This window comes from Cyprinus carpio, chromosome A11, assembly GCF_018340385.1.
Source record: "Cyprinus carpio isolate SPL01 chromosome A11, ASM1834038v1, whole genome shotgun sequence".
NCBI classification, from domain to species: domain Eukaryota; kingdom Metazoa; phylum Chordata; class Actinopteri; order Cypriniformes; family Cyprinidae; genus Cyprinus; species Cyprinus carpio.
The window spans coordinates 3,748,735-3,768,463 of NC_056582.1; the positions used below are offsets into that span (position 1 = coordinate 3,748,735).

The following is a 19,729-nucleotide window of genomic DNA, read 5'->3' on the forward strand; positions in this document are numbered from 1 at the left end:
ACTAGATCATCCTTTAAATTACTTTTAACTGTGCCTAGATCATACTGAGTTTGGTAAACGTCTAGCATCAAAAAACAGAGTATTTTGATGCTAGACGTGCTCCCATCTTTAAATATTTTTAGAAACCTTTTGGTGTCTTATTTGAAAGAACCATGTTCTTGTTTTACTTAACATTTATATATTTTGTTAGTTCTGAGTGCTGGACAGGACTTTTTTGTATTGTTTGTCTTGAAATATTTTTGTGAATCTTTGTGTGCTGCCATTTTGGCCAGGACTCCCTGGTAGAAGAGATTTTATCTCAATGGGATTATTCCTGGTAAAATATAGGATAAATAGAATAAAAATAAATCAGTTAAGTTCCATTACCAGCATATCTGTACTGTTTGCCTTCTCTTGCCATCTTCATCTTCTGAAGTATTCAGAAGTATGTTATGTTCCGCCAAAATAAGACCTTTATGGTTTGTTTGAAAGCAAAGAAACGACCATAAATTTCTTATCTTTTATTATTATATAAATTACAATTTTGAAACTTTACAATGTTACTATTTTGAGTTAAAAGTCCAACAGACATATTCTGATGAAACCTGAGACTGTTACATCTTGAAAAAAGGGCAAAATAGAACCCCTTAAGCGGATAGTTCACCCAAAAATTCAAATGTGTTGTTAATTTACTCACCCTCAGACCATTCAATATGTAGGTGACTTTATCTTTAGTAGAACTGCAAAGAATATTTTCAGCTAAAACCATGGTCCTTGGTGATTCATAAAATGCAATGCAATCAATGGCTACTGCCACTTTGAGATTAAAAAAAAAAAAAGCAATACAAAACTAATACCTGTGGCTTCTGACAATATATTGAGGTCTTATGAACTGAAACAATCAGTCAACATTCTGTGCAGGTAACTGAAAATTATATGTAACTTGAATCACAAGGACCATGGTTTCATCTAAAACTCATTTTAATCTCATTCTTCTAATATTTATCACAGGGATGTCCTGGCAAGGCAGGACATTTCAGTAAATGCTGCTGAATGTCAGTGCAAGGAGGATTTTGTTAAAGTCTGTCCACATGTTATGACTATGTCTACCTTGGAAAGCTTTGTGCTCTGCCAATGTAAAAGGTCCACACATTTATTTTGTTTCAGTCAGGCAAAGAGAGACTGACGATTAACCCTGAAGTCATTTGCTTGACTTAAAGCTTTAGGCAGTTATTTCAATGAAAACCATCAGAGACTTTTGGTCCTGGGTAGGGAGTTGTAACATTATGAACCATGTATTCACAAAACCTGTTTAAATCAAAACGTTAATTAAACAAACTAAATCTTCTGAATATATCACTGGTAAATTACTTCCATATGTTGGATGTGTGGGTTTTTGAGCCACGGTTTATGTTATCATGGCAAGAGCGTGGTATGGCATAATCCAGCTTTACAGAATTGGATCAGCCTGACAAGGTCGAGGTTTTATGCCGAGATAGCACAATAAAAACTCTAGGTTTGCATTTAAAGGAGAGGACATAGTGTTCCTATGAGAGCAACGTCATTACTTGTTTAGAGTACAGACGATTTGAAATCTGTTATACATTTTAAAGCACCGTGATATACAGCATCCAAGGTGTTAAACCATGAAACAACATTATCTGATAAGCCATCACTTCTAAATCAGAAAAAACAGAATAACATACACAATGATGTTTTCATTTCCACAAGATCATTTAAACTTTTACATTTATGCATTTAGCAGACACTTTTATCCAAAGCAACTTACAGTGCATTCAGGCTATACATATATATATATATATATATATATATATATATATATATATATATATATATATATATATATATATATATCTCAGTATGTAACAGTAACTTTTATATCAGTTGTAGTGATGCTATGCTTTTTTTCAGATTCCTGATTGGCTGATAGGCGGAACTTTATGATTATTTAGATACTGTATCAACTGTTCACTAATAAAACTTTCCAAAAGTTATGACAAAATACAAAGCTTGTAAATAGGTCTATAATTATCTAATAAAGAAGAGTTGCCCCATTTTAGCAAAGGAACTACAAATGCTGACTATCAGATCTGTAGAATTTTCTCAGTTGAAAAGGAAAGATTAAAAGTACGCCAAAAGCAAGTTCCTAGCATGTTAGGTGGCTCTAGTTAGACATTAGAGATTACTAGGATGTTGTTGCACATTGTTAGGTGTTATACTGTAGTTGTATACTGTTTAACACACAGACAGTCTAAGTTGCTAAAGTATTTTAGGTGGTTGCTTGGGTGTTGTCACATCTTTGTTCATTTCTGTTCAAGGACTCTTTATTTTGATTTTCATTTCATTCTATGGTTCCTGTGTTCTAGTTTCCTGTGTTTAGTGCCTGTTTCCTGTGTTACCTGCAGGTTTCTATTGTGTCACCATAGTTATTGAATATGTTCCACACAAGAGAGACAGACTAGTTTAAAGGGGAAAAACAAAAATAAACACAGCGCAAAGAAGACAGTGATAAAACCTGAATCCTGTCACAAGTTCACAAGTCACTGTAAAAACCCAAGTATATAACTTATTTGAGATTTTAACTTCATAGAACCAGATTTATAAATATATATTTATATTTATAAATAAAACATTAGAACCAGACAAAAAGTTGAGAAGAGTCAGGACATATTTTTATTTAGGGGTAATAAGTAGTCACTATTATTATTTATAAATAAAACATCAGACCTTTTGGGTTGATATCAAACTAACACAGGGTTTATTGAAAATGCAAATGATGTTTAGGCTCTAAATTAGTTCTTCTCAAACCTGTCCTGAAGATGTTTTTCAAATCAGACAAACCCATTTGGGAGTTTTCAGTTTCTACTAATGAGATGAGTTCAATGAGGTGTGTTAGATGAGGAAGACATCCAAAATGTGCACTGCTCTAAATAATATAGCCTATAGTTGAATAAAAAGTATTATTATAGTAATGGAAAGGTAGTTCTACAAAGGAAATGGGGAAAATACATAATATTTGTTAATTATTAATGGTTAATTGTTAATATAAATTTACATAGTTAAATGTTTATATAATTTACTTCATAAAGCCTCTAAATGTTGTATACATTTTGAACACGGGGTAAGGCTTTTCTTTAAACTTTTGCTTTTAGGTGAACAGATTATTTGAAGAACAGCTGACAATCTCTTTGTGGTCTGTAATAATCTGAATATTATCAGATGATTTTAAATAAGACAATATTCCTGTAAAGCAGTTTACTTGGGTTGCTTTTAGAAAGATTACATTTACATTTTAATAACTAATCCCTATTATCCATTTAACTGATCCATATAAGTTAAGGGGTGAGTGCTGTAAATAATGTAAGTAAACTACTTGGTTTTTCACCATTTTGCATTGCCCTTGCACTGCGCTATATTTTTAATAGATAAAATTACAACCCTGTATCTCTTGACTGACACTTAGGGATGTAACAAATACTGAAGGGGAATAAGTCAGATTATTTCAACCCAAGAAAAGCTAACCATTAAAAGGAAGTATGTGCAATTGTTTATGACGACACACACTATACACTGCGATTATTCAGCAACTGCCACATACAATAAAACATTATTTAGATAACGTGAGGCATATTACATATAACATTTTTGTTGTTACAGTACAATGAGGCCCTCATTCTTCATATTTAATTCTCTTATTGAGAGATTGTAACGACTTTGCAATATGCCTTTAAAGCAGAAGTGGAAAGCTTTTCACACCACTCGCCCAAGTAGGAGCGGGCGGCTCTCTGCAGTGGATCTCCGGCCCAGAAGGTTCCACAGCATTAAAGGCACTGAGCTTCTTCCAGAGCTGAAACTGTTGCTTGTATTATCTTCTCTCAGTGGATGGTACTCCTTAAACCGCCTGGATTGAAAAACGCATATAGAGGGTTACTTTAATGTACATACATTTTGTTTACACTTAACTAGGCAGCATACAATAACATACTCTTAATATTTATTTTGATGAAACCCATATGTGTATTGGTGCCTTACTTGTATGAAAAAGCAATGGCCCCCAATGCACAAATAAAAACAAGGACTCCCAGTGTTGCTCCAGCTGTGTTCCTTGCTGAATTTGGGTCTAGTTTTAACAAGATAAGTTGTGAAGTAGTGAGGTTTTAGGGTATGTTCAGGAAAATACATTTTATTATTTTAGATATGCTTTGAATTTATGACACTTGCCTATAGCCACACTGAGCTTTGCACTGGTTACAGCCAAGCTGACATCATTGGTCAGAGACACGTTGATACAGAAGATGCCAGAGTTGTTGAAAAATTGTCGCAGCACCATCTGACACTCAGAGGTTGGAGTCACAGCATTACACTGTAGGTCCTGAACAGGGCTTGTGCAGTCTGCATCGGATACCAGAATGCACACTTGATTGGGCAGGCTGGCAAGCAAATATAACAAATAATCAATAAAAATAACTTTGCAAATTCTTGTTCAACCACAGTCATTATTACCAGTGTAAGACTTTTATAAAACAGTCCAGTTAAGAACAGTAAAGACTATATTCAGTCTAGAAAATAAATCATATCGAAGGAATATTTACCTTCCCTGACATGTGACTGTAAGATCTACAGCATTCTGCTCCAGCTCTGTGGCTAGAATCACCACATTATTCATCTCCACAATCTCAACACTCTCTATTCCCTCTGAAGTGGAAAAACATATATGTAGAGAATATTAAACACGTGTAGACAGGCACTGATGCCATTTTTTTCAGATCTGATCTGATCCGATACCAAAAAATCAGAGTATCGGCCGATACCGATATCAATCTGAAATACTGTTATTGTAAACTAGGTTAGTGGATAATTCAGCAGCAAAAGTTACTAATCTAAAAAATTATGAGTGCACATCAATTTTATAAAATCTAAACATTTAGTGAAAAAAAAACATTATTTAGTGGGGAACAAATAAAAGTGAAGAAGTGTAGGATTAATCTAGTAAAATGTTTCACACTGGTCTTTGCATTGTAATATACATTCATGAAAACAAGTAAATATATTTACATACAAATATATACTATAAAATTAAAAGACATGTATAGCACAGTAATGAGGCAGCAACATATGATAAATAGGACAGAACATGAAAGGCTATCAATCTTTCATTGCACAAAAGTATAATAAAATGAAAGGCTCCATTACAGTGCAGCTCAAAGTGCTTATGCACATCCCGTGCGCAGAATGACACGCTTGAAGCATGGAGTCATCGCGCGCAGTGCTCCGCATAGAAAAGTTCAAAGGAAAGAGATATTTATGCGTAGTGTATTAAATCTGTGTGATAGAACAGACACCCGGTAGAAAGTAACATGATTTAGAAAAAGGAACTAAACTACAGCCAGATAAAGTCCTTTTATGCAAAACCATCTCAAGTATAATGATAGAAACTTGAATGTCGTAACTGAACGCAATATTATTAACCTAGATTTAAATGCAAAGAGACAAGATAGTCTATATTTTATTCAAAAAGAGCCTACAAATGATACAAAGCTCCACAAATACTCTCCTGCAGTGTCTGTTTCATTCATACTTGAAGCCGGAAAGCCAAAACGGATTCATAGAAGTAATAACTTACAACATGCCAGGCAGGAAATCCCTAATATGGACAAAGGCATCTAGCTATCGCTGTAGCTAAGCTGAATAAAAAGCAGAAACATTTTGACTGATGAAATGTGAATACAATAAGCACACAATGGTTTGTGTGTGATTTTCAAGTCATCTCCAGGTAATAAATAAAGTATATGAATAATTCAGTGCTAGCCGACATAGCATTTATTAAAATATAGAACTATTCTCCCTTATTCCATGATAAAAATGGGTAAAAATGTTTGTAGAATACAAACCATTCATATTGTCATTAGGAAAATATACTATAGAATACAAATTTCCATGAAGGTTCTTAAAGTTAATATCATATAGCAATGAATGCTAATGAAAACTATTAATAATAGTATTAATAGTAATTACAGTAATAAGTATTGGTCGATGAATTATAAACAAATGATAAAATTATCCACCCCTAACCTATAGTAAAGTATTAAAAAATTTTGATGCAATAAATATGGTCTGATTTAACAATGTCCTTTCCCCCAAACAGAGATAACATCTTTCACAAGAATCTACATGTCTGCCTCTTTTAAACTTTGTAGTGTATATAAAGAGTTGTATTATATGTACAATGATCTAAAATGACCATCAAAATCAACATAAAAATTGGGCCAATGAACAAAAAAATGAAGGTTCTGGCATGATCATCCCAGTCCTCTGATCTGAACCCTATATAAAACTGAAGAGGAGGGTTTACTGGAGAGATACTGTATAGAATAATGGCCTCTGATCTCTTGTCAGGTGTTCTCCAAACACATCAGGCGATAGGAGAAGACTCAGGGCTGTTATCTTGGCAAAAGGAGGATGCAAAAAGTATTAGATAAAAGGGTGCCATTAATTGTAGCCAGTGTGTTTTAGAGAAAAACATTTATTTCATAATGAGATATCCCTTTCTTTCCATTTTACATCAATGAAGGTTTAGGGTTTTGTGTGTTTTCATCAAAATCAATAAATAAATAAATAAATAAAATAAAATTTATTATACAAATTTATTTTCACAAGCTTCTTTGATCATATTTGCCAATATTGTGCCAATATTTTTGATATATAAAGATTAAAAACACAGCATTAATCTGAAGTTAAACCCTAAAATACTGGTTGGTGTAATTTAAGCCTCAATTTAGTCCTGAAGTAGCTCTAGTCTTCCTTCAGGAAATCAGCCTATTAAATTCTGGACTAGACTAAGTCTAAGACTATTTAAATCCATGACAGAGAAAGCATTCCAGGAGCCATTTTACTTTAGGACTAGGCTTAATCTCTGTCCAGGAAACTGCCCCATTGTGTTTGAATACTGATTTAGAATGTTACTAGTTGTGGAAAACAATAGCCATGTTAATTAACCAAGTTACATGGGGAACTTACTAATAAAAATAAAAAAAAAACACAGATAAACTATTTGACACACACACACACACTTTTTTGCACACACACACACACACACACACACACACACACACACACACACACACACACACACACACACACACACAAACACACACACACACAGATATATAAGCATATCCTGCAAGCATATCAATTGTGTATAAGCAATACCACATGAGAAGCAGTGCAATATGGCTGTATATCGGCACGCTGTGATTATCTATGGCACTCTATCTACGGCATTGTGCCAAACCATTCATTAGTCTGGATGTTTAATGAGGAAAAAGAAGAAACGTAGCTGCAATAAACTTGTTAAGAATCCGTAGCGGAGGACTATTATTCTGCCGTGTAAAACTGAGGAAGAACTGATGATGGCACCGTTTGATTTCGGCTGACCAATCGGCAGAAGGGGGCATTTCATTCCCATCCATGTGTAGAAATTACATATTCAAGTTGCTTATTCAATTTTCTCCCCCTGAACGAAAAATGAAAAATCAAGCTGAATTCTAGTTTTTAATTTTCCTACTTTTAATATTAAATCATAAAATGATTGAACGGATGATACTTGGATTCTGTTAATTAGGGTGTGCTGAATTTCTGTTTTTCACCACAGATTTCATTTTGAAAAATGTGCGGCGCTGTTTAGTTTGGCAGGGCAGACATAGCCAACCTGTCTGCTGAAGCCATGCACTAAATTTCACTCTAACCATCTCACTTTACAATATTAAATAGACACTCCAAAAAATAATTGTTGAATAATGCTGTACACATGTACAAGTTAACAATTTAGTATTGGTTCAGTTTATAATATAGAGTTCTATGTTTTTCAAGTGGATGTATATTTTTGTGGCTGTTTGAAAGCCTGTTTAGTGTTAGTACAGTGGTTGTCAATTCCAGCCATGAGGTTATACAGTAGGTGAGGTTGTAGATGAAACATTTTTGACAGTTAAGCCAGCCAGGCCTGTAATGCTGAAGTGAAGCCATGTTCATGTTGGTTGGAATATAAAGATCAAATATAACTGCAAACAGCAATTAAAGGGTCAAGCAAAACAGAGGCAGAATGAGGAGCAAGCAAGCCTGGGAGGATCAGACCAAAAGCAACGAGTAATTAAAGACATTTTAAGGTGGATTTACTCAAACTGGCTAAAGAAAATCATAATTTCAATCATTAGTAATATGACTTATTTCACTTGAAATAAATTATTGTTAAAAAAAAATTAAAACTTGCATTTGAATCATCTTGAATTGTTAAGGAATCAGAGGGAAAAAAAAATTCTAGCCTTTAAGGCTCAAAAGTTATTAGCACAAGCTTGAGTGCAAATTTGGACAAGCGGTGGCGCTAGCGGGTTTGAGTAAGAGACTTAAAATTTGGAGTATTCAGACTGTCCTCAATCTGTGTGCCAATTTTTTTTTTTCCCAAACATTTTACCATAGAAGAAGAAGAACTTGTTGAATTATTTTCCCAGAGTCATACAATATAAAAAATGTAAACAAAAAATTCTGTCTTTGAGAACAATGATGCCCAAAAGTTCAATATTCAGGTCTAGTATTATTGTTTATATATATATATATATATATATATATATATATATATATATATATATATATATATATATATATATATATATTAATAACAATAAATTAAAAAATACTCACGGACTACTGTAAGAGTTGTGGAGAAGGAGCCATAACGATAAATCATACAGTTTTTTTCTGCTGGCATTTCTGGTGCTTGCCGCTTTGCAATGACTAGAGCAGCCTGGGTTGCTTCAGTTCCTGCCATCAGTTCAGCTTCTAATTCACTCACTGTTGCCTCAGGTATGCTAGTTATGCCTAAAATTAAAGCACCAATGCAAATACATTAAATATATGATACAATTAATTGGTTATGGGTTTTTAAAGTTATGGCTGTCTATATAATTTTTTTCACCACTGATGGCTTCGGTTGCCTCGTTGACTCCAGCAGCAGCTTCATTAACTGCTTCTATGTCTTCTGCTACAGGTATAACAGATGCAATGACATCTGTGACGACAGAGGTGTTAATGATTATTGCATCACCAGTCGGTGCCACTGTTTCTATAAGTGTCTGAAAAGAGGTTGTTTCAACTACAGCAGCAGGGGGTTCTGGGAGAACTGTGGCCGCCAGATTGATTATAATCTCGCCTCCTTCTGGGGCCGTGTCAGCTGCAGGAACTTCTGTCGCAGGTTCAGCCTCAACAGCTGTAGGTGTGGCTAACATAACTGCAGCAGTATTGTCAGCTTCTGCCACAGCAGTGTCTCCAGCAGCAGTGGGCACCTCCTGAGCAGTATTATCTAATTCTGCCTCTGTGTCAGTTGCTGGCACTGCCAAGTCATTGGCAACTACAGTGACATCAGGTGCAATTCCTTCCTCTGCCATGGGAACAACATCAACCGATTGAGGAGAAACAGTCAGCACAATGTTTCCCACTGCTGTTGCTTCATCTGTCAAAAAGGAGAAGGCACCGACTGATGAATCTTTTGGAAATCTCTTTAAAACACCTTTTGAACTGAGAATTATCTTTTAAATACCATGAAATATGAGCTTTGAATACAATATGAAATTACGGGACTACCTGTTAAGGGGACCGGGGGTACACCAGTGGCTGCTGGAGTTGGACTGAGCTGACAACCAGGTGAGATAGCTGCCATCAAAACCACTTGTGGCCTGAAGGAACCAGTTGTAAGGTATGTGTGGGTAACGGTGGTTTCCCGAGAAATGAGAGTTCCACTATTGTCACCAAAATCCCAGTTGAAGGTGATGTCTGACCCATTGAGATATTGACTAGGATCATGCAAATTAATGCTGAAGGACACAGCTCTGTTCTGGATAAAGCTTTGGTCACCCTGATTGATGTCACCAACCTGAGATAATATCACTGTAAAAGGAATCTGGTCTAGAGAAGAAGAGGAAGTTTCATTAGGTTCTTGTGGGAATATACAGTACACAGTAAATGGCAACATTGGTTTACTCTCCAGTTTAGTTTAAGGCAGTGGTTTAATGGCATTAATTCTTACTACAACGTAAGGTAAACAAAATAGACTTAATGTTTTTTTTCGAAAGAATAGAGATGATAAGCGATCTCTAGATATATTTGCAGTTATCAAACTACTCACCAGTGACGGAGAACTGGGTAGATGCATAACCAAGGGGAATAAACCTGTCTTTGCCACGGCAGTGATAAATCACCAAGTCCATGGTGTAAGAACCAAGTGGCATATTGTCTGTTTCAATTGTCAGTAGAGAGGAGGGACCATCGGCCACCTGCCAATATTTTCCTGAAAGAGAGAAACAATGCAAGAGTAACTAAAATTCAGCAACCAGTTGCCCTAACCCTGTCCCTAACACCAAGCTACACCTAAAATCAAAGAAAAAAATTAAATGGTTAATAAGAATGTTGAACAAGCCTGCACAAGTCTAACCCTACAGTCCTCATCGGTTGCATACGTTATTCTGTAAAGTCTGGACACATCAGGCACATTATTATTTGCTATATTTAGCAAATAGTCCAACAGACCCCTCACTCAACAACACTAAAAAAAGTGTAATTTGTAGTGTAATTTAATTTTCATTGGCTCAAGTTAAAAAATATAGATGTGAATCATTACCCTAAATTTTTTTAATTGGATGAATGAAACACTTTTTTAGTGAACCTGACTGGGTCCCTGGATGCCTGTGAACAACCCCCCAGACCTCTGGTTACCATAACAACCAGGATAGCCAGATAAGATTGCTTTTATGGCCCAATGGAACTCAGAGTTTTATTCTCACTCAATTCACTTTGAAACAGACACATACTGCCCACAGAAAAGGACGACTTCTCATTGATTCATAGGCAAACCTTTCTATGAATGAACATGCATATCCCCAGGACATTGTGTATATTATTACTGTTTTTGTATATTGTCTTTTGTATTGTATACTGCTTTATGCATGCCTTCTGATTATTAATAGATACATTAATAGATAATGTAACCCTATTGGTACCGTGTTTGATATCAAAATAACCCTTGTTTAGTCCACCATCCACTGGTGCATACCACCTCCTCATAACATGCATTGTATGCTTGTTATATTAATCAGAGTATGAAGGTACATAAAACTGCCTTATGCACCTTTACCCACTCTGATCAAATGAGCCGTAGATTTAACTAAACAAAAGGTTTAGAGGTTCAGTATAAGCTGTAAAACGGCACTGATGGTTTTGTGCAGGTGGTTAAACGACTCTTTTCATAGCTTCATTCCCTATTTCTGGTTTCATTCACTTGTACTTCCCCTTTTTCTCCATGTATGCATGTGTGAGTGTGTGTATATATTTGTTAGACTATTTCTGTGTTAGTGTTTAATTGATAAACCTTTTGTGCACGAATTACATGAATTTCTGATTCTGTCACAGCTTGCAATCAAAGTCAGTTTAACGAGCTGATCTTGCTAATGCATTACGAAAGTTATTTTACTGTGAGTTGATATGAAATTACACTGAACATTCGCCGGACGAACAGATTAGTTGACAATATTGATTTTGCTACAGTTACGACTGGCAGCTGAAATAAATAATTGTAATTAATTTATAATTACAATTATTTATGCAATTATTTATATATATTTCACTTTTGAGCTAATTTGCTACAAATCCATCTCTCCACTGAATGTGTATGTTACTAGGGGAGAGTGAGGTAATATGAGCCTGTGGGAAAAGCTGAGCCACCCCTTGTTTCAAGGCAACCTTAAACAAAATTGGTGACGTGACCACAGATATGTGAAGAGTTATCCATTTTACTCACCCTATGATGGAGAGGGGCCAATGGGATAATTGGTAATTGGATAATTGGTTCAAAAAACTGCTTTTTGCTGTAAAAGAGATTTTTTAAAAGCCAGTGGCTCAACCCTTCTAATGATTATAAGGTATTATTTTACTGTATTTCTATGCTGTATTTCATTAATTTTAGGCCAAACTTTTTTGATTTTGTTATTTGTTTTGAACTTGATTTTAAATAATACATTTTAAATAGTTTGTGAAAATTGATAAGTGGGATGTTGAGTACTATTAGCCCAGTTCTGTACTCGCAGTCCATTCTTTCATTATTTTTTAATTCTCCAATTTGAACTTTATTTTGTTCTGAAAATTTTAAATAATTAAAAAAATGCCTTCAGAGTGTGAACTGTATCTTTAAATAAAACTTTAAAGAAGTCATCCATCCATCCATTCTATTATCCAGACCTCTTTGTCCTTATTAGGGCATCTTGGTCGTCACAAGGCTCACAAGGCTCCAGTCCATCACAAGGCTCACACATAGGTTTTAAGAAGTAATTTCTCTTCCTTTGATATAGCATGAGGTGAAAATGTTTACCCATCATTGGGGGCAAGTTGCGTCAAGAGACCACTTTTTTTTTTTTTTTTTTTTGGAAAGCCATATTTTGAAAGCAGTTTATTTTAGATTAAAATTGATTATTCCCAAGGATACACCACATTAAATATGTACATATTTAAATTGGACCCATTACTGTCATGTTCACACTGTTCATACTTATACACAGAGTAAGTAAAAACCGGCTCAACTCCCCGCTCTCCCCTATATATTAGACTAGAATAAGACTACAGGTTTAAACTTGCTCTTACCCCATGTTTTCCATACATAGACAAACTGTGGCTTTTTGTTGGAGACCTTAGTGAAGGGTGTCCTGTCAGGAAAGACACCTGTCCATTCTTGAGGGATATTGGACTCAGGGTATACAGTCTGGCCCATAGTATATGATGTTCCTAAAAGACACACACACACACACACACACACACACACACACACACACACACACACACACACACACATACAAATAATGTATAAAAACTCAATAGTGGTTTGCAAATACATTACAAAATTTTGATTGGTGGTAGTGCAAGAATAAAATCATATATAATGTAAATGTATTTTATTATGGAAGTTTATATAACTAACCATTAATTGTACAGTTTCTTGCCCACACCACCTGTCCATCAGAAAGGGCTGTCTGGTTCTGAGGGAAGCGAACATCAATGTTGAAAGTGGCTTTGGCTCCTGTCAGTGTAGGAGAATCACTTCTGACTTCAAATGTTACCTCTCCACCTATGGCAAAAAAAAGGATTTACACATAAAAAATAAAAAAACCCAAGGTGCACACACCCAAAGCATCTTGGCCAGGTGCAAGATCAAAAAAAATTCATCAAATAATACAAAAAAGATCTGAACACTGTTGTTCTCCCTTTATTTAGAAAAAGTTAAATTGGGCAACAATTCAGTCAAAGACCTTTGTCAGGCACACACACACAAAAAATTCCAGATATAGTTTAAAAGAGAGGTAGCAGGTATAGCATATATATAGCATAAAAAACTAAGAGAATAAAGAGAATTGAATAATAATACATTATTTCCACTTATATCATATATAATAATTTATTCATATGCAAACCAAACAGTTTCTCATTCCTTCTTGTTAATTTTTTCCCTTGGAAATTGAAAGAAAAAAAAAATTCCATGGAGCTCATTGTCTTGTGCTTTAACATTTTTAGAATTCAATTAAATTTGTATGTATGTGCTCAAATACCTTTCCAACAGTCTCTGTATCTAGGATCTCCATCCCTCCAAACTGGATACATCTTTGAGTTCCATGAACGATAATGTGCAAAGCGTGTTCTGGATTCTAGAAGAATGATGAAAAGAAATAGTAAAGGTCTCCTTTGTGAAAGAGCATTAAAATAAGTTTTCAGTAATTAGAAATGTATTAATAAAGTAAATTTTCAACTTCCTTTAAATCAAACAGGCCTTCTTTAAAACCCATCTACGGGGGAAACTCTTGATCCAAACAGGCTCCCAACAGTCTCCCAACAGGCCCAGTTATTAGAAATCATTAGATGTGTAATGTGTAAAGTGCATATTTATCTTGATTTAATTCCTTTGCTTCAACACTAAAATCAACCCTACAAACACTAAAATGATTTTTAGAATTAGTTATTAGACAAATATATGACAACATGAGATGACAGATTAGATTAATGGTATAATAGATATTTAGACTCTAAATTATATATAGTATAATATAATATTTAATGTAATTTCATAAGGTAGTTGAAGTAAGTAATAGGGTAGATCAGTTGCTAAAGGTTGACTTAAGTTTATAAGTGAACAAAGAGAAAAGGTCTACAATGAAACAAGCAAGAGAATGTGAGAGTTGGCAAATAGAGTCACACGACCTCCACAATTCCACTCAATCCTTTTCATGTGACTTTCAGCTGAGGGAACTGTAATCCCCACTGCTGGAATGAGTTAAGTTCCCACAGAGTTCTGACTTTCATTTATCTGAATGTTTGTGTATCTGATTGAAATTGATAAGCAATCATATGTGGTTTATTATGTGTTTTAAGATGCATTACATTCACATTTTATTCATTTGGCAAATATTTTTTTATCAAAAGCAATACCTTTCCAGGAAATCAAAGCTGTGACTGGGTGATGCCAGCACTATTCTTCAACATTTGACATCATTCACCAACACTATACAAAATAAAATCAAAGACTGGCCAATTATCCTTAAATAGTTAGCTTTAAGCCTCTTTAAAGCATTAATCATACAGGTCATCCAACTACTAGTTCTAATATTGCTCATTATTAAAAGGCTACATTGGAGGGCTGTAGTATAAAGTTTTAAAGCTTGTTCAACTGCTTTTCTACATCTGTTTTTGTGTTGAACTACCTTGTGGCTATTCATTGGAATAAAATTAGTAATAAGTTGAACTGTTTAAAGTATTGGTATTTAAAATAATGCAACTATTTTTCACCCATGGACTTAATCCAAAGATTCTAAAAGAGGATATATAAAGTTTTACAAATCTTGATTAATTATTTACTTATTTACTGTCAGGTATTTCTTTAATGTATCTATTTTATACTTTCAAATTTTGTACAATCGATGATTCCTATTAATGCTTTTCTGTATATAAAGTATATAAAATATCAGAAACACTCACGGGAAAGCGCTCCTGATGAGAATGTAAGAATTAGAAAGACAAGAGCCGTCCACATCATCAGGGTATGCATTGATGACCACAACACCACAGTCACTGATCCAGCTTTTCTTTGAGACCCATGAGGCGTCTTGCTTCAATATCAGCACCCCAAACCAAACCCCCAAAGTATGACATCATAGATGTGCATAACAGGTTCCTCCCAGTCCCACACCCTGAAGTAATCCTATAGAGGGCTGTAGTTTAGGAAAGTTTTATGAATAAATTGTTACAATGCATCACTGCTAAGCAGCCTCTCTTTCTTTGGGATCTTGCAAATTTTCTGATTACATGATGAATACAGAACTTAGAATTTTAACAAAAATAAAACAACAGCAACAACAACAAAAAAGCAGACAAAAACGTCACTGATCTTGTCGCATGGAGAGCCATTTTACCAGTTTTCTTTCACAATTAGTTATCATTATCTGCACTTGTGTGTTTTTACAACAGGTTATACACAAACTCATACATCCATAATCCTTCAGTAAATATAGGAAAAATGGAACACATGTACTGTTAATTTTTAGTAACAGAAAAATACACATAATAATAAAGATGGTTAAGCTTAGGCGTACAGTTCCCATTTTACCTGTTTTTCACTCTAAATGCTAACACACAGTGGTTATAAAACTACACATTTAGCTGGTAACATAAGTGTGCAGACCTTCTTATTATGGGGGATGATACACTGAAAAATTAACTAATCAAATTCAAAATCTTAAAAGTACTCAGGATTATGTGATGCTAATTAACCCTGAATAATAAAAAAATCTGATATTAATTTAGCATTATTTTGGTAGCTATTAGAGATTACAAATGATGGGTTGGGATCACATTGTGAAAAGGTCCCAATCTGAAGAATACAAAAGCTTTCCCAAAACATTATGTGCTAATGAATATCATGCAAGCCATCATAAAGAAGGGGAGACAATGTGACACCACAATGACATTCAAAAAAGAAAAAAAGAAAGAAAAAGATAAACAGATCATCTGTCAAAAATTGATGGAAAATAACAAATGAAAGTCCTCCATTAAAAATTTTTCAGCATGATAATAATCTCAAACACAAATCAAAATCAACCAAGGAATAACTTCATAAGAAGAACATTTTGGAAAAGCCCAGTCAGAGCCCAGACCCAAACCCCCCAAAAAAACCCTTTTGGATTGACTTGAAGAGGGCTAAATTCAAAAGATCCCCTGACAATTTGACCAATCTGAAGCTCTTTAAAAAGGAAGACACGTAAAAACTGACAAATCAAGATGTGCTAAGGTGATAGACAAGGTGATAAGGTGGTGAAAAAATGCTGTCTGCTTCTTTAAGCAAAAGTTTTATCTATTAAGAAGGGTATGCTTGTGCAAGCATATTATTCTTAAGTCTTAGTGAAGTCTTACATTATTCATAAGTCTTTATTTTTCTTTTGTTTTCCTTGGATTCTTTTTTTATTGAGATTCTCTTCAGTCAACATCACTTACAAGTTTTACATTAAATAGAAAAATATTATTCATAATGATGGATTTGTAAATTTGTATCCTGTCTCAGTTCCTCATCTTTTGATCACATGTTGATCCTGTGAGAATAAATGTCTATTCATTATCTACAAATTAGGACAAGAAAGAGGGAGATATTCTTTGAGCATGGCTGTCTGAGAATTGTGCTTGTTAGGTCATATCTGTTAAAATGACCCAGAGCTGCAGTGAAGGAGAGTCACAAGATGAGAGTATACGCACAGTCCAGTCAATGATGTTCATTCATTATTGTTCTTTCTCCTCATGTCTTTACCTTCTGTAATTTTCTTTTTCATTCTTAGCATTCTTGGGTTGGTATTAGTGTTACTGTGACAATCTATAAATTGTTATTCTTAGAGGTGTCTTACCAAGGGAAGCTCTGATTTAGAAATTTGATTGCAGTTAAATGTCATAACTTTGCAGAAGAACTATAAAATATATAAGAAGTCATCATGTCTGGTTTGATATCAGATGGTGGGATTTGATATTCTGTAATTCCCAGCAAGAGGGCTTCTTTACCAGCAGTACTGTATTGTCATGCTACAATAAGTCTAGTCTTTTAGATAATTAATTTGTTTTATGACTAATTCCTGGGAACTGCATGTTTGGCTACAAGGTTAGAGGATAACATTACCTGTGTAAATGGTTACAACAGTTTAAAAAGTCAGTGATGGAAAACTACTTGCCTTTTGTCTTAATTTGCCATTTTGAATAAAAAAGACCACTATTTCTTATTTCTGTTTTCTTTGGTGGATATATATATATATATATATATATATATATATATATATATATATATATATATATATATATAATGGCATGCCGTTCAGGAAATTATTAAATATATTAAATGAAAGTTTGAATATATGGAATGAAACTTGAGTATGTGGAATGAAAGTCTGAATATACGGAACAAAACTTGAAAATATGGAATGAAAGTTTTAATATATTGAATGAAACTTGAATATATGGAATGAAAGTTTGAATATATTGAATGAAACTTGAATATATAGAATGACATTTTGCAGTATATGTTATTAAAATGCTAATTTGACAGTACTTAAAGGGGTCATATGATGCAATTTCTATTTGTCCTTTCCTTTAGTGTGTTATGTAGCTATTTGTGCATGTATAAGATCTGAAGAGTTACAAAGCTCAAAGTCTCCCACAAAAGAATTTATTCTACCTAAAAGAGAAGGCTTATCCAGACCAGGCTAAAACGCCTTGTTCAAACATGCCTCCACATATCTACGTCACGATGTGGAAAAATTTGTGTAATGCCGCCCAAATGTTCACGCAAAGAAAGAAGGTGTGGTTTAAGGAACAACAGTAGTGTTGATGCAGCCATGTCTATGGAATTACATTTGCTTCAAAAAAAAATGAACGTAACTTTATAAAACTGAACATAACTTTTTGAGAAACTTTCAAATATATGCAATTACAAAAGAAGAAAACACAATGAAAATGAAAAAAAAAGAACTCTGTCGCACAAATTTAACAGGCTCTTCAAATATGCTTCATTCTTTGTTGATGTTTTTCAAAGATTAGTTTTCGCTAATCGTGGATTCTGAATGCATTGCCACAGATTTCGCTTACGCTTTGCAGTTTTTCGTTTGGTGTTTTGACACAAACCTCTCGAAGGGGCGGGCTTAACAGTGATCTACTCTGATTGGATAGACGTCACTCAGTAGCACGCATATTGGAAAGCTCTCGCAGTGATTTGTATGCAATACGTCATGCTTTGTATTACTAAATATGTAAATGATATTTGACCTTCGATCGTCTTAGTCTGTAAAGATGATTTAATATCTATGCAGAATGTTTTCATTTACTTTGTGATGGCTTTGCCAGGGATTATCATAGAAACACATATGATGGCTTGTTTGAAAGGTGGGGTTGTGCTGAATCCATCAATACCAAATATGTAAATATAGCATGACAAATGGGAGTGTTCTGTCACTCAATGTACGAGGTGTCCAAAATGAAAGAACACTGGTCTCAAGAACTCAAGTCCAAATCACATTATCAGTGGTGAGAAGAATGTTGACAAATTCATTGTTACTGCAAAGTAACTTACATTAGGTAAATGCTGATCTATATTTATGATACATTTACTAATGATACATTTCTTGAGGCACAGTATACTATACAATTCATATGAAACACAGATCCAATTGAATCAGGTTAACATTGGAATGGAACACCTTTATTAAAATATCGTCACTGTCGGGCGGAAACCTAAATTTTTGTCCAAATTTTGTCAATTTCATATTTTTTCACAAATCGATGCTATAGGTCAGTCCCCACATGGTTCTGTTATTTTTACAAATTATTAACCAATCTAAAGTGTTGAAAATAGCTTGAGAGCAAATCTCTTAACTCCATTGGACACTTCAACTGTCTGAGAATCCTCGTAACTCCACCTCTTCTTCACTCCACGGCGGGAGCTTCCGTGGCATTTTGTCTCCTCAGGATTGAAAGTCACAACGATTGAGAAATCCTCGTCGAGCAACACCTAAAGCAAGCCTTAACTCTGATTTTATCTGTGTTAAACTATGATATCAGTTATTGATGTATTTTAAATGCCTACTTATTACTAGGCTTATTATTACTAGGCTTATTATACGTGTGCATTGAAGTTTTAAAATGTACCTAATATAATACTTGTATTGAATTATATGTTTTGGATACCAGCATTAAATTATTGTTTTTATTATTATTTTACTGACTCGAAGTTGGCACTGTGCATGTAAAATACCCCAAGTAGGCTAGCAGGCTTTATTTATGGGAGAAAAAAGGTCTGTCTACTGGCACCATGTAAGCCTATCTTTGCATAACTTTGTCTGTTCTTGTGGGGCAAACCATCGCCCTTACATGGAAAGATCACAATGAGACTGGGAGGTATGCATATCACGATGGCTTACCTAGCAAGCATCAGAAAGCTCTACAGCGATGGTGGACTCCTTGACATACTAACTGAGTCAGATGTGTATGCAGAGGGAACAGCTCGACAGTTGCTTCAAGGGAAACAGCTGGCAAGAGGAGTAAGAAGCATAAAGCTAGCCTCTGAGGCTCTGTTCAGGCTCTTCTGGCAAGCCATGCAATCATGGCGTGAAAAACAAGGCCA

The 19,729-nt window shown here is 34.6% G+C and overlaps 1 protein-coding gene across 1 annotated transcript; it reads right to left on the reverse strand.

The window, feature by feature from the left end:
- Positions 1 to 2,655: 2,655 nt before the first annotated feature.
- LOC109095378 (melanocyte protein PMEL-like) lies at positions 2,656 to 15,188 on the reverse strand. The gene is made up of 12 exons (XM_042765943.1): positions 15,058 to 15,188; positions 13,638 to 13,733; positions 13,013 to 13,159; positions 12,679 to 12,819; positions 10,175 to 10,336; positions 9,634 to 9,954; positions 8,969 to 9,502; positions 8,695 to 8,871; positions 4,593 to 4,695; positions 4,222 to 4,430; positions 4,033 to 4,120; positions 2,656 to 3,901 (listed from the first exon to the last, which is right to left on the reverse strand). Exons 1-12 carry the CDS (start codon positions 15,125 to 15,127, stop codon positions 3,751 to 3,753), a joined length of 2,199 nt encoding a protein of 732 aa, XP_042621877.1. The 5' UTR covers positions 15,128 to 15,188; the 3' UTR covers positions 2,656 to 3,750.
- Positions 15,189 to 19,729: the final 4,541 nt, after the last annotated feature.